The sequence below is a fragment of the Gymnoscopelus braueri genome (assembly GCF_963280865.1).
Source record: "Gymnoscopelus braueri genome assembly, chromosome: 7".
Classification (NCBI taxonomy): domain Eukaryota; kingdom Metazoa; phylum Chordata; class Actinopteri; order Myctophiformes; family Myctophidae; genus Gymnoscopelus; species Gymnoscopelus braueri.
The window spans coordinates 8,715,415-8,728,983 of NC_137608.1; the positions used below are offsets into that span (position 1 = coordinate 8,715,415).

The 13,569-nt window shown below is 44.5% G+C and overlaps 4 protein-coding genes across 4 annotated transcripts; 2 read left to right on the plus strand and 2 right to left on the minus strand.

The window, feature by feature from the left end:
* Positions 1–726: 726 nt before the first annotated feature.
* On the minus strand, positions 727–2,651 carry LOC308088860 (tRNA (guanine(37)-N(1))-methyltransferase-like; the record flags this gene model as incomplete). The annotated part of the gene is made up of 2 exons (XM_080433446.1): positions 727–776; positions 1,253–2,651. 2 exons carry the CDS (start codon positions 2,649–2,651, stop codon positions 727–729), a joined length of 1,449 nt encoding a protein of 482 aa, XP_080289572.1.
* Positions 2,652–3,321: 670 nt separating this feature from the next.
* Positions 3,322–3,519, plus strand: LOC308088070 (large ribosomal subunit protein bL33m-like; the record flags this gene model as incomplete). The annotated part of the gene is made up of 1 exon (XM_080432421.1): positions 3,322–3,519. One exon carries the CDS (start codon positions 3,322–3,324, stop codon positions 3,517–3,519), a length of 198 nt encoding a protein of 65 aa, XP_080288547.1.
* Positions 3,520–4,438: 919 nt separating this feature from the next.
* On the plus strand, positions 4,439–5,185 carry LOC308088861 (large ribosomal subunit protein bL35m-like; the record flags this gene model as incomplete). The annotated part of the gene is made up of 2 exons (XM_080433447.1): positions 4,439–4,570; positions 4,865–5,185. 2 exons carry the CDS (start codon positions 4,439–4,441, stop codon positions 5,183–5,185), a joined length of 453 nt encoding a protein of 150 aa, XP_080289573.1.
* A 4,188-nt stretch (positions 5,186–9,373) lies between these two features.
* prdm8b (PR domain containing 8b) lies at positions 9,374–12,975 on the minus strand (the record flags this gene model as incomplete). Its single annotated transcript, XM_080432785.1, has 3 exons — positions 9,374–10,655; positions 11,327–11,561; positions 12,751–12,975. The coding sequence occupies 3 exons, from the start codon at positions 12,973–12,975 to the stop codon at positions 9,379–9,381; spliced, it is 1,737 nt and encodes a 578-aa protein (XP_080288911.1). The 3' UTR covers positions 9,374–9,378.
* Between the last annotated feature and the right edge of the window lie 594 nt (positions 12,976–13,569).

The following is a 13,569-nucleotide window of genomic DNA, read 5'->3' on the forward strand; positions in this document are numbered from 1 at the left end:
TTCTTCCTCGGCCTTGTGGGAATGTGCGTGTGAAATTGCACGGAAAGCGCAAGCTGCTTTCATGATTTGAGGCATTTTGTTCAAAACAGACCAATCCTGCAAATTTTGGAAGCCAACCTTAGCCAATGAGGATGGAATATGGAAAATCGGACAGATCCGTGTTGATCACATGACTATAGAGATACTTTGTACCGATTTGCATGACGTTTGGATAAAATCTGTAGGAGTAAATGGGTTTTGCACAAATCGGCCTCCTGGTGGCGCTATAACAGGCCCATGTGAAAGATTTGGGGCAGAGGCTCTGAATTGGCATCCAGGGAGTGTGTGTGTGCACAGTTTCGCAGCGACCGGGCCAACGGTGCCTGAGATTAGCTGCTCACAGACAGATGGACGGACGGACACACGGACGGACGGACAGGGGGTAAAACATACTCTCTCGCCATGCCTTTCGGCCTGACGGAGACAACTAACAGCACCAGTGTGAGGACTCCAGAGCCGTATAAGAGAGTTAATGACACTAGCGTTGACTCCCATTGTAAGAATGGAATGCGGAAGTGCTCTGTCTATCTCAATGAGATAGTTCCAATGTTTGGAACTATAGCCCATAGCAGCCCGCTTTGCGGCGAGATCAAAGCGTGACGTTACTCTCTCTTCTACACTCTGGAGGACTCTAGTCATGAGCTCGTCACCGAACCAGGCTCAGCTGGTCCTCACAGGTGATGGCACTCATGGCAATCTGATTCTTCTAGGCCACAGGAGAGGGGTGAGGAGATTGGCTGAGAGGAGGGAGTGAGCAGGAGCAGAGTCACAACAGGGGCACGCTAGACAGGTCGGGACTTCCTCTTTCTTTGGCGCTTTTCCTCTTTCTTTGACCCTAACCTCCTTTTACCTCACAAAAACTATGCCTAAACCTAACCTCGAAACCACGTCCACCTGGGCGAAACACCGGGAAAATAGAGAGTGTCCGGACAAGGAAGGTCAGAGGCAGAGGCCATGATCGTGACAACAACCAGTTAGTTGTGGCTGTTCTCACCCTGGGCTTCACACACCTGATCAATCATGTTTCAGGTTTGAATATTTGATTGAATATTTTATTAGGCAAAAATGTAAAACAGCAGTTACATTTAAAATACTTTGTCTAAAAGGTCCGTTCAAAAAAGTCTATCTAACGAGGGGGGGGGGGGGAATCACTTTTGGTGAGAGAATAAAAGCATCCAAATCCACCCTTAGTCATTTGTAAATGGATGCTTACCTGTCTGTTCACTGTCACTGCTGAAGAGCACCTCTTTGGGAAGGGTGAAGCTCACACACATCATCTCCTTGTTTGGAGATACATTTCGCACCAAATGCACAGAGCATCGATCCTCCAGGGAGAACCCAAGGCTAGAGGACGCCCTTTCCACTATGTCCTTCTTAGGGTTGTCGTCTTTAGAGAACCCGTAACAGTGCACTATGGGCAGGTTGTTCTCACAGGAAAGCTCCTGGCTCAGGAGGCCTCTGAATGCATCCAGAAACTCCAGAGCCAAGGCGGGCAGGTTCATAACCACGTGAATGCTGGCTGTTCCCTTCAGCAGGGCAGGAAGCTCCTGCTTCATAGGTCCCTGAATGAAGGCCCTGCCATCCAGGTTGAAGGCTCTGACCTTGCTGTCCACTTTGTTCAGCTTGCTGTTGTGCTGTAGCCAGCGGTAGGACTCCGGGTTGAGGTCATTGGCAAGTACGATGGCACCACGGCGGGCAGCAGGGAGGGCAAAGGGTCCCACACCTGCAAACACATCCAGTACGGTGTCTCCGCGTTTGAGGAGGTTCACCACACGCTCGTGCTCCGTGCTTAGCCTGGGGTTCCAGTACACACGAGAAAAATCAAACTCGTAGGTCACCCCATTTTCTTTCACTTTCGCCACCATATTCTCCTCTCCAGCTAGCACCTCCATCTTGAAGTTGCGGTAAGTCGAGTCAATGATGTTCAACTTATTGACCACACAGGTCACCCCTGGGTTTTTGTCCATTATGACTTGGCCTATGAGGTTCCTGTAAGGCAGCTGATGGTCTCTCAGGTTCATGTGCACGATGTGTCCGACTCGACTGAACCCTGTGGTGACGTCTTGGCCCTCAGGAAGTACGGCTCGTAACACCTCCTCACTCTTCAGGTTATCATAGGTCAGAGGCAGCACATAGTACTGGAGCTCCTGAGGAACATCAAATGAGCGCATGGCCTCAGTTTCAGCCTCACTGAAGGAACTTGCAGAAGACACCCTGCCGGGATCCAACAGCAGTAAGCCGAAGTTATCCGTCTCACTGATTTTCTCCTCCTTCACAACTCTGGGGAACCCTGAGCGCGGGATTGCGCATCTTTTCAGAGTTTTCACAACTTTGTTCATCACTCCTTTGGGAACACGCAGGGCTGGGACTATAACTGTCTGGGCGAAAGCCTCTTTGTCTAAAGTGGTCATCCCACGGACCTCTGGAGGAGCCCTGTAGAACTGTGGCTCCATCTGACTCTGCTGGGAATCTGTCATAGCCTTAAGAACAAACGCAGGATGGGCTGAGACTCGGTGTGAGGCTGCAGAACAGAAGCTGCGCTGCAGGGTGGGGATATTCACCTTTCTTAGAGTGCACACAAGTGTGAAGACCCTAGTGGAAATCCTTAACATTGCCTCTGTGTGCTAACACAGGTATTGTAGGAATAATCTGTATTATTCCTAGAAGTTACTGTATACATTTTCATACGTATAGTTGATAGTTTCTAATCAATAAATTCCAAAATATTTCTATTCACCAAAAACAATAAATAGCATAAAATGATAGAACAGTGGTGGAGGAGCTTTGCTTAATAAAGTCCAGCATTCAAAAAGATACTTAAGTAAAAGTACAGATACAGAATGATTTGGATCAAATTATATTTAAATCACCAAAAGTGAAACTACTAATTATGTAGAGCAGCCCATTTCAGAATAATACATATTACTTTGTCCTATAAATTCACAAAATCTGTATGGGACCCAGGGAGTACGGTGCCGAGTGGGAAGTCGTTCGGATCGCAACTAGTCCAAAGATATTAATAAATCCGCAAATCTCCATATATGGAGTAACCTGATGTCATAATGTCATAGACTGGCCTGGACTCCATATTTGGGCATGGCTGATACGGACCTCCATATTTGGGCATAAAGGGTACGCAGGCAGACAGACAGATACAGAGATCTCCATAGGAATAAAAGGGAACACAGACAGAGAATTATCAGTGTGACCTTAAAGATAGTGGAGACTTATATAGTTGTTGTTTTGAAGCTGACTTTGAGGAGTTTTTGAAATAATGTAAACATGTATCTCACTGCTGTACATTTGGCAAAGGCAAAGTCCAAGACAGTCCTGGTGCAGATGATGAGCGCTGCAGGGACAGGATATTTCTTCAACACAAAGAGGAATCGTTTCAGAGAGAAACTGGTTTTTCGTAAACACGATCCGATTGTGAACAAGCACGTTCTGTTCTTTGAAAAGAGGAAGATCAGATCGATTTGACAACACATTAGGATATGGATACTTTATGGACAACAAAGGATCTCAAATGGACTCTTCAATTGTCACAGATTCTAAACAGCAGCCTGATTGGTCGACATGTTCTCTGAGGAGGTATGGGGTTGGTCAGTAGACTGTGATCCTCCTCCATATGGTTCCTGTCAAATTATTCATTGTTACTTTGACCAGCCTCGATCCTATGTTCTCTGTCATGTAGTACTGGATCTGTTCTGTTGAAACTGATGTTATATAATGGATAGTCCTTGATTATGATTGGCTGAGCCATATTCGCAGCTGCTGTAAAATGCTTTTTGTTTGTGATTTTGTTGTGAATTTTGATGTACAAAAACTGTTTCTCGTAACATTGTAGGGGAGAAATGGCCTGTGTGCACTGGCTCAACATTGATTAATTAACTAATGCATGACCCATTCACATTTACTTCCATTTACAATGTGTGTCCATATACGGAGATCCCTGCTCATTTAATGTCAGTGTGAACCGTCCGCCCGATGTCAGTACTATATGACATCATATCGATGACATCAGGGATCTCCACATATGGGAATAAAAGGGAACACAGACCCATAAACTCCATTTATGAGCGTAAAAGCGACCCAGGCAGACAGACAAAGATTTCCATATATGGGTATAAAAGGGACACAGACAGACAAGCCTATCAATCACCATGGTCAACTCCAGCCCAATCGCTGATCTGATTGGCTGAAGAATCAGTATAGCAGTGCTGGGTCTATACTTTCATGATGTCAGAGGGAGGGAGACATGAGGAATGACATCACATTTGTGGAAGACAGTCCAGGAAAATGATCTGCATATCTGGGTTGACTGTAACTCCAAATGTGAGATATTAACCTCTATAATCTCCTCTTAGTGAAACTGAGCTACTTTAATGGGAAAAACAACATGGCGGCTTCCTTGACAAGGAAAGTGCCTGGTTTGCTGAGGCCGCTCATTGTCTGCACCGGAGCACCAAAGCTCTGCCTGTTCTCTCCCATCTTTCAACCTCCAACTCTACTGCAGAAACCATCAGCTCCTGTCTGGGCTTCTATGTCTGCTTTTAAGTCAATGGTTCCGAAACTGTATAACTTCAAGGACCCCCAGTTTTGTCCCATTAGGGCCACGGACCACCATAACTCTGGGAGTGTGCAAATGGAACCAAATGGACCCGTAAGGGTCCATTTGGTTCCATTTGCACACTCTCAGAGTTACAGCCCGGTACGACGGGTCCATTTGGTTCCTAACTATCAATGGAACCCCTGGAACCCCCTCAAGGACCCCTGGGGGTCCCCGGACCCCGCTGCGCTCCTGCGACGCGTCTCACCGTTTCCTATCCCGGGCCTGTTCCGGCAGCCAATCAGAAGCCTAACATACATCAGCGTGAAGAAGGGGAAGAGGAAGTCAGTGGAGTCCGTAAAGGACAGGTTCTTGAGGCTGCACTGTGGCCTCTGGGTCAGACGCAAGGCTGGACACAAGAAGAAGCTGTGGAGGAAGCTGCCCGCTCGAAGGAGCCGGCTGAGGCAGCACGTGTTCTGTAACAAGACACAAAGCAAGCTGTTGGACAAAATGACCACCAAGTTCTGGAAGAGGAGGAACTGGTACCTTGACGACCCGTACTTTAAGTACCACGATCGGGTCAACCTCCAAGTGTAGTTGCTTTTTCTGATGTGTGGTATTGCACTGATTCTATATACCAGAGTCCTCACATCTGCATCGCACCGCCAATCCGACTGATATGCCCGTATATGGAGATCTCTGTATCTGTCCGTCCTTGTCCCTTTTATGTCCATATATCGAGAACCCTGATGTCTTCAGTATATGCCCATGTATGGGCATGTCCCCTTTTGTGCCCATACATGGAGCAGAATGATTTGTTTGCGCCTGATGCCATGACAACACATTGAGGTTAGATAACACACTCCATATGGCCGTGGCCGTCGTGACCCTCAGTTTGGCCACAGTGGCCTTAATGCCCCAGCTGACTGTACGTACCACTTTCTCCTCTGTCTCTTTCTTGTCAATATGTAGATGCCAGTGTCTCTCTCTTGTCATGTGTCTTTTGTTGTTGTTGTCTTATTCTGAATTCTTAACTCCTGAGTCCCCATCTTCAAACCAACCCAGCAACTTTAATTGGTGCAGGGCTGAGCATGGATCAGATTGTAAATACCATAATTTATTTATTTCAATGCAGATAGTCTACATTCTACAAATTTAAAACCATCCTTAACCCTTAAATTCAATTTTTTTTTTCAATGCACTAAAATCTTGTTTTATTTGATGGCCTTGCCCTGGCATTTGGCCTTTGTGCCCTAAAAAATGGACAGCACCCAGCGTGATCTAATATGAGAGTGACGACACTAGCGTTGACTCCCATGTAAGAATGGGATGCGGAAATGCTCGTTCTATCTCAATGAGATAGTTCCAATGTTTGGAACTACAGCCCATAGCAGCCCGCTTTGCGGCGAGATCAAATCGTGTCATAACCCTCTCTCTCCATGGGTCTGACAACACCAAAGGCCAAGTGGCCTTGCCCCTAAAATGACGAATCCAGGCCTGCCAGCGACTAAAACAAAATTGTCAAAACAAAGGCTTATGATGTACAAGAACATTTTAAAATATTGTAATGAATAAAATGGCTGGCTGGCCACAAGGTCATTACAAAGTTCATTCAGTTGAAGACCATCAGGTGACACCTGTTTATTTGTTTTCTAAGTTAGTAGCTCTCACTCACAGTGAACAACCATACTGTCTGCACTTCATAAATTGACCACTTGATGTCACTGTTGAACTATTTTCCATGCGTCTTTGATCGGTTTCTCGTGTAGGGGGATTTCTTTTTCAAGAGGTCTTTTTTTAAAACCCTAAATAATACACTCTGGTTGAATAATGACCCCTGGTCCATATAAAATAAACCTTGCCTTTATTTTGTTGTCCAGTGGCCATGATTTCAATAACATTTAGGCTACCAAAAACGTCAGCTGTTCCCCCCTCATAATTGTCTGAAATATCTTAATCCATGTTTAACTGAGTGCACAAAAGGAACCAAATGTACCCGTTAGGGTCCATTTGGTTCCTTTTGTACTCTCTCAGTTAGATTAATATTCAGAATTTTAATGGTGTATATAGCCGAAGCAGTGGTGTAAATAGGCTACGTGTACTCAAGTAGCGTACGGGCCTACTTAAGTAGCCTAAAATGTTGAGGTATTTTTACTTTACTGGAGTATCTCTAATTTTCAGTACTTTTACGTTTACTCCACTACATCTCAGAGGCGAATATTGTACTTTTAGTCCAATACATTTATTTGAAAACTTTAGTTACTAGTTACTTTGCATATATACATTATTATATTATAGAACATACATTAACCACTTTAGCCCTATACATAGGCTATTTGAAAATAGCCGATCTACAATGCTTGTAGTCAATCTGCTATTTTCAAACATAGTAGGCTACTTTTACTTTTGGTACGTTAGGTATATTTTGATGCCAATACTTTTGTACTTTTACTCAAGTAACATTTTGAACACAGGCCTTTTACTTGTAACAGAGTATTTTATGTTGTGGTAGTGGTATTGCTACTTTTACATAAGTAAAATATCTGTGTAGGCCTACTTCTTCCACCAAAGAATGTAGCCTTGAAACAGAGCCTCTTGGCTAGTGAAGGCCTGTTATATTTACTACACGGCACCTTCTCTCATTTTATCGCCATTAGAAAATGATATCAACATTTCTGCTGATGTCAGGAGGGAATTAACGATGTCCTTTACGACGAAGCTTATAGAGGTGAACGAGTTTAAGACATATATAGGATATCCATTAGTTTATCACAATTGTTAATTTCTGCTTTGGTGAAATAAGGAGATATAATTATACTGTTTTAATGTCATGCTTTCTGAACTAGAAACTGGACGCGGCTGTTCTTATGGCCTACTGTTAGATTAAACTGAACAAACCTACATCTCTGAAGTTGTTGTATAAGGCAAGCAATGGTTCTATGTGTATAATAATAATAATAATAATAATAATAATAATAAGGGTAATAATAATAATAATAATAATAATAATAATAATAATAAGTGTAATAATAATAATAATAATAATAATAATAATAATACTTTTTAATAATATGAATAGTATTAATAATATTAATAATAATAATAATAATAACATGTGATTATGATGATTATGATTGTGTTTTTTATTTGTTGTTTTTTCCTGGGTTTACGGCTTATAATAGGCTTTAAAAAATAAATAAAATTGAGAAGCTATAGGATTATGTCTCATATTTATTTGATGTCTTCTTTAACTGTTTTATAGCTAGGTTAAATTGTACACTGCAATGCTTATGTTTTTTTAGCTTAAAATACAGCTGGATATTACTGAAGGCAAACAGCTTGCTGTCAATTAGTGGCCATATCAAATATAATGCAGTAGAGAAGCCTAATTTCCTAGTTTCCCTACGTTTATACAAACATATAATTAACGTATTTATATATTGTTGCTGTCACCTTGTATGTCCAAAAGACTTCCTTTTTATTATTGTTATTAACAAGAAAATAGCAAAATAGATCAAAATAGCAGCTCACAACGTTTCGTTCACATTGCTGAGCTTGTAGATCTGCCATTTTCACTACTTTTGTCTGTGTGACGCTCTTGTATGAGGAATTAGGGCATTAACACACACACACACACACACACACACACACACACACACACACACACACACACACACACACACACACACACACACACACACACACACACACACACACACACACACACACACACACACACACACACACGTAAAACATATAAAACAAGAAATATGGTGATACAATGTTTGTGCCTGACAGCAAAGGTATCATGTTTTCCTGCTGGATTCAAACAGAACACAATAAATCAGGGGAGAGACAGTTGAAAATAAAGCTATTTTATTGTCAATGCATTCAACATGATTAGATAAACAGCACTGTGATATCCTGAGTGTTAATTCAGCTCTAGTGTACAAATGGAACCAAATGGACCCTTAAATGAACACTCAGGATTTTACAGTTTCCAGTTGTAATCGTCAGCAAAAAAAAAGAAAAAAGAGAACCACAAACTATTCCCCACTGACACAAAATATTACACTTTGTATTTCAATTAAAACAAATATTTACATTGCAGTGTGTACACTGCATCAATATTATTTAAGTTAATAATATTAAATCAATATCGTTTAATATTACATGCACTCTGAAATATAGTCTGACATAATATTCCGATTTGTGTCAATATTCATTGTAAACATAAAAAAACGTGTTCGCCTTGTAAACCGTGAAGTGTCTGTATCTCTTTCTCTAGTATATTTGCATTTCTATGATATAAAATACAACTTCCTGTACATTTACACATATTTATAACCGTCCCTCATTTTCAAATGTTAAGTGCTTCATAAATAGATCCTTTTCCAAAAGTCTAAACGTTATTTGCATACACCCCAAAAAACGTGACACGTCGAAATAGGAAAAAATCGACAGACTTAAAAAAAAAGAAGAAAAAAGAAAGGAATACGAGAGCATCGTCCGTGAAAGTGAAAGTGACAACAAAGTGCACAGGCTTTTGTTATTTTCTCCATTGTTGTTGTCTCTCCAGGGGAGTTGTGGGGGGGTGACGCCTACGCCGGTGTCGCGGACCAAAAATAGGCGATCTATAAGCTCACAATGCTCACATTGTGAGCTTATAGATCGCCTATGCTCGGCACACAACGCCGTCCTACGACGAAATATAAATCGGGCTTAAATCCACGCCTGAGCCAGTCAGCGTCAATGTCCCCTCCCCCCCTCCAAACCGTCCGCTATTAAAGTCAGTTGTGGGAGGTCATGTGACGTGACAGGTGATGGCGCTCCCGGAACGACTCGTTGCAGATGGGGCACTTGAGCTTCTCCTCGCGCCGCCGCTTGACCAGCGGCTCCATGGCGAACTCCTTCTTGTGGTGCGAGCGCATGTGGTAGACCAGGTCCGAGGTCATGCGGAAGGACGCGTTGCACTTGGCGCACCAGTTCTGCGCCGGCAGGCAGAGCGAGGTGAACGAGGGCGGCAGGAGCGTGAGCGCCGACGGCATCTGCAGCTGGATGGGCCCCGAGCTCTTGGGCCAGAAGGCCGTGGCGGCGTACACAAACGGGCTCTGCTTGGCGGAGGCCATGCCGCCCGGCACGGGGCAGTTGGCGCCCAGCTCGGCGCCGTGCAGCTTGGCGGCCAGGTGGTCCGCCTGGTAGAGTCTGCTGGAGGAGATGGTGTTGCCCACCGCCGGGTGGCAGTCCAGCAGCTTGGGGGGCATGACGAGGGGGGAGATCTGGGAGAAGGAGGAGCGGTGCGGCTGGCTGAACGCGCTCTTCCTCGGCTCGCCGTTGATGCCGTGGCCCACCGAGGTGAAGGCGCTGCCCACCGGCGATGTCTGCGGCGGCTGCGTCTCCGACAGGACCTGCCTGATGTTGAGGTGCTTCTCCGAGGGGCCGCCGCCGCTGGGACGGCCGGCCTCTTTGTTCTCCGAGTTGGAGCTCTGGAGGGTTTTGGCGGCGCCGTGCTGCTTATTGCCGCTCTGGGCGGACTTCTTGACCTCCGTGAAGGCGCTGCGCTTGGCCTCGCCCGGCTCGCTGGTTCTCGGCGGAGAGAAGGCTCGCCGGTTCTCCTCCAGGCCGTAAGCCCCTCGGTAGTTCTGCGCCGAACTGGCCAGCTCGTCCTTGGACTTGGTCACGGGGAGGCCGGGGACCCGGGGCTCCCGGTCCTCCACCTCGGAGAACTTCCTCTTCCCCAGACTCTCGCTCCGAATTTCGGCCTCCTTGTCGCTCGGCGGGCTGCTGTTGTTCTCCAGGTCCCGGGCCAGGTTGTGGAAGTCCATGGAAGGCTTGTTGGTGTCCTGGGCGGCCGGGAAGCCCTCCGAGCGGCCCAGCTTGGGGCTGGTTCTGGTCGGGGTGGTGGTGCCGGAGCGCTCCTCGGTGCCGTCCTTATTGCCGGCGGGTTCCTCCTCGGCTCCCGCCAGGCTCTGGAGTCTCTTGGTGCAGCGGAACCTCAGGTGGGCCAGGAAGGGGAACTCGAACTGGAAGCGCTGGCTGCAGTCGGGGCATGAATGAGGGGACGGACCTGGAGATGGAGACATGAGCCTATGAGTTCAGTCACTTAGAAAGTGTTCAACTACACTGTAAAATAGTCACTGTTCATTTTATCCTGAGTGTAAAAATATAATAAAATATGTAATAAAATTGTCATATTGGCATTTAACACACTAAATAAACAGAGTTAAACAAAGCTGGGACCTTTGTTTTGTAACTTTCCTACGCTACCCCGGATTTGAACCTGGTTTCCTGTGCAAGTGCTGACATTGAGCAAGAGCCTGCCTTGCTTGCTCAGGGGATACATTGAATCTTGACCATCAGGTCAAAATGCTTGTCAGATCCTGTGTCTAGGTGAGACATGACCTTTGACACATCTAAATATCTCAATAGAAGAGCAGGAACACAAAATACAAGCACCCCAATTGTATAAGTTATATTGTATTAACATACTCTACCATACAGATTGGATTACATTTTATTCATTAAAAAGAAGTTACATAGTGCCGCTTTAACACTGTTTATTTAACTCTGAGTGTGTCAAATATAAAAATAAATAAATCACATCAAATGTGGTGGACTATAATGCTTGGAATAAAAAAAGGTTGAGAATCATTGCATCATTGTACTTTATAGGCTATAGTCATGAAGCAAAAGAACCAATGCTTAATAGGCTACTAACTAGGCTATAGGCTAACTCACCCTTGCTTTTGGCTGCCGGCGCTCTGGTGGAGGTGAGCAGCAGCAGCTCGATGAGGTCCTTGCCGTACCAGACCAGCAGCTCCTCGTCCTTCTCGATCCTCCGCAGCGAGCGGTAGAAGAGCTGGCCGCTCTTCACGTAGGCCTCCAGGTTCTGCTCCTCCCTGTCCCGGGACGACTGCACCAGCCGCAGCCACATCAGGCCCTCTGAGGTGCTGTTGGTGGCCGAGGTGTCCACCTGCGCACACACACACACACACACACACACGTTTGTGTTAATATACTTGTGAAGACACCAATGCCTTATACTTGATTATACTACAGTGTCACACAAAAGCATCAAAAGTAGCAGATCTACAAGCTCAAAACGCGACGCTTCGTGCCGCGTTTAGAACTTGTAGATCTGCTACTTTTGCTACTTTTGAAATTTGAATCCTGAAAAGTAATCGTTTTGGACATATGAGGTTTCCACCCCAACAGAGACGATATAGGAGTTTGATTTTAGGCCTGTTTATTTTATTTTCGGGCACCAAAATACCTGATTTACAATTTCACAATTCAATTCAATAGAGCTTTACTGGTATGAGAAAACATGTTTACATCGCCAAAACAAGTGTCAAAACATAATAAAAAACAATTTAAGAAAACAATGGGGAAATATGTATTTAATTTGGGGGTGGGGGGTACAGCATTGTGTTAAACAGCTCTATATCACATTGCAATGGTATAAAGCTGCTCACAAAGCGTTGCAAGCTTTAAATCGGCTATTTTCGGTGAGCAACACCGGCTTGCAACTACAAATCGAACATAACTCTAACCCTATAACCTCAGTCCTGACCTCCTGACCTCGACCTGAATCTTTTCCTTTAAGGCTTTTCTCTAAAAATCGTTTTTAACCAAAAAACAACAAAATTCCCTTGCTGGAAACTTGTCTAGGCCTATTTCTTAGATTCGACTACAATACGTTATGTAGAGACATTGGCCCCACTTGGCCCTCACAAGTACACACAGCCACAAGTAGACCCACATGCACACACACACACACACACACACACACACACACACACACACACACACACACACACACACACACGCGCACTTGAGTACATGTACTTAGTTACTTTGCACCACTGGGGCTTACCCTGAGTAAGGTGAATGGTAAGGTAAATGTTTTACTTTGAGTACAATACTTGAGTAAATGTACTTAGTTACTTTACACCGCTTACCCTGAATATGTAAGGTGAATGGTAAAGTAAAATTGTACTTAAGTACAGTACTTGAGTAAATGTAGCCTACTTAGTTACTTTCCACCACTGGGGCTTACCCTGAATGTGTAGGTGAATGGTAGGCTAAGGTAAAATTGTACTTTAAGTACAGTAGGCTACTTGAGTAAATGTACTGAGTTACTTTCCACCACTGGGGCTTACCCTGAATATGTAAGGTGCCGTCCGTTTGTCCGTGGCTTTCAGGGCGATGAAGGCGATGCTGTCGTACAGCGACGTGTGGCTCAGGACGCAGGGCCCGAAGATGGCGTTCTGCGGGATGTCACAGGTCGTGTAGACACTGGTGAAGATGTCCGTCAGACACTGCTGCACCGCTTTGGCGTCCCCACCTTCCCACACTAACTTAGGCTGCGAACTGGATTCCTCCATTTTATTTACTGCAAGAAAATAAACAAAAAGAGAATTAGGATGTGTACACACAGAGAGAGAAGGAGAGAGGGAGGGAGAGAGGGAGGGAGAGAGAGAGAGAGAGAGAGAGAGAGAGAGAGAGAGAGAGAGAGATTCCATGTTTGTTCAGTGGTGGAAGAAGTAGGCCTACTCAGATATTTACTGAAGCAAAAGTAGCAATACCATAATATAAAAAAGAACTGTGTTTAAAATGTTACTTCAGTAAAAGTACAAAAGTATTGGCATCAAAATATACTTAAAGTCCCAAAATTAAAATCACGAAATGTTTGAAAATATAGCTATTTTCATTCCCATAGGCTATTTCCAAATAGTATAGGGTATAAAATAGGGCTAAAGTGGTTCATGTATGCTAAAGTATTGAAAATGGGAAACACAATGGGAAACTCAAAATTGTACTTAAGTACAGTACTTGGTAAATATACTTAGTTACTTTACACCACGCTTTTGTTTGGGCAATGTAAACGTACGTAGCCTATGTTTTCTCATGCCAATTAGAATGAGAGAGAGAGAGAGAGAGAGAGAGAGAGAGAGAGAGAGAGAGAGAGAGAGAGAGAG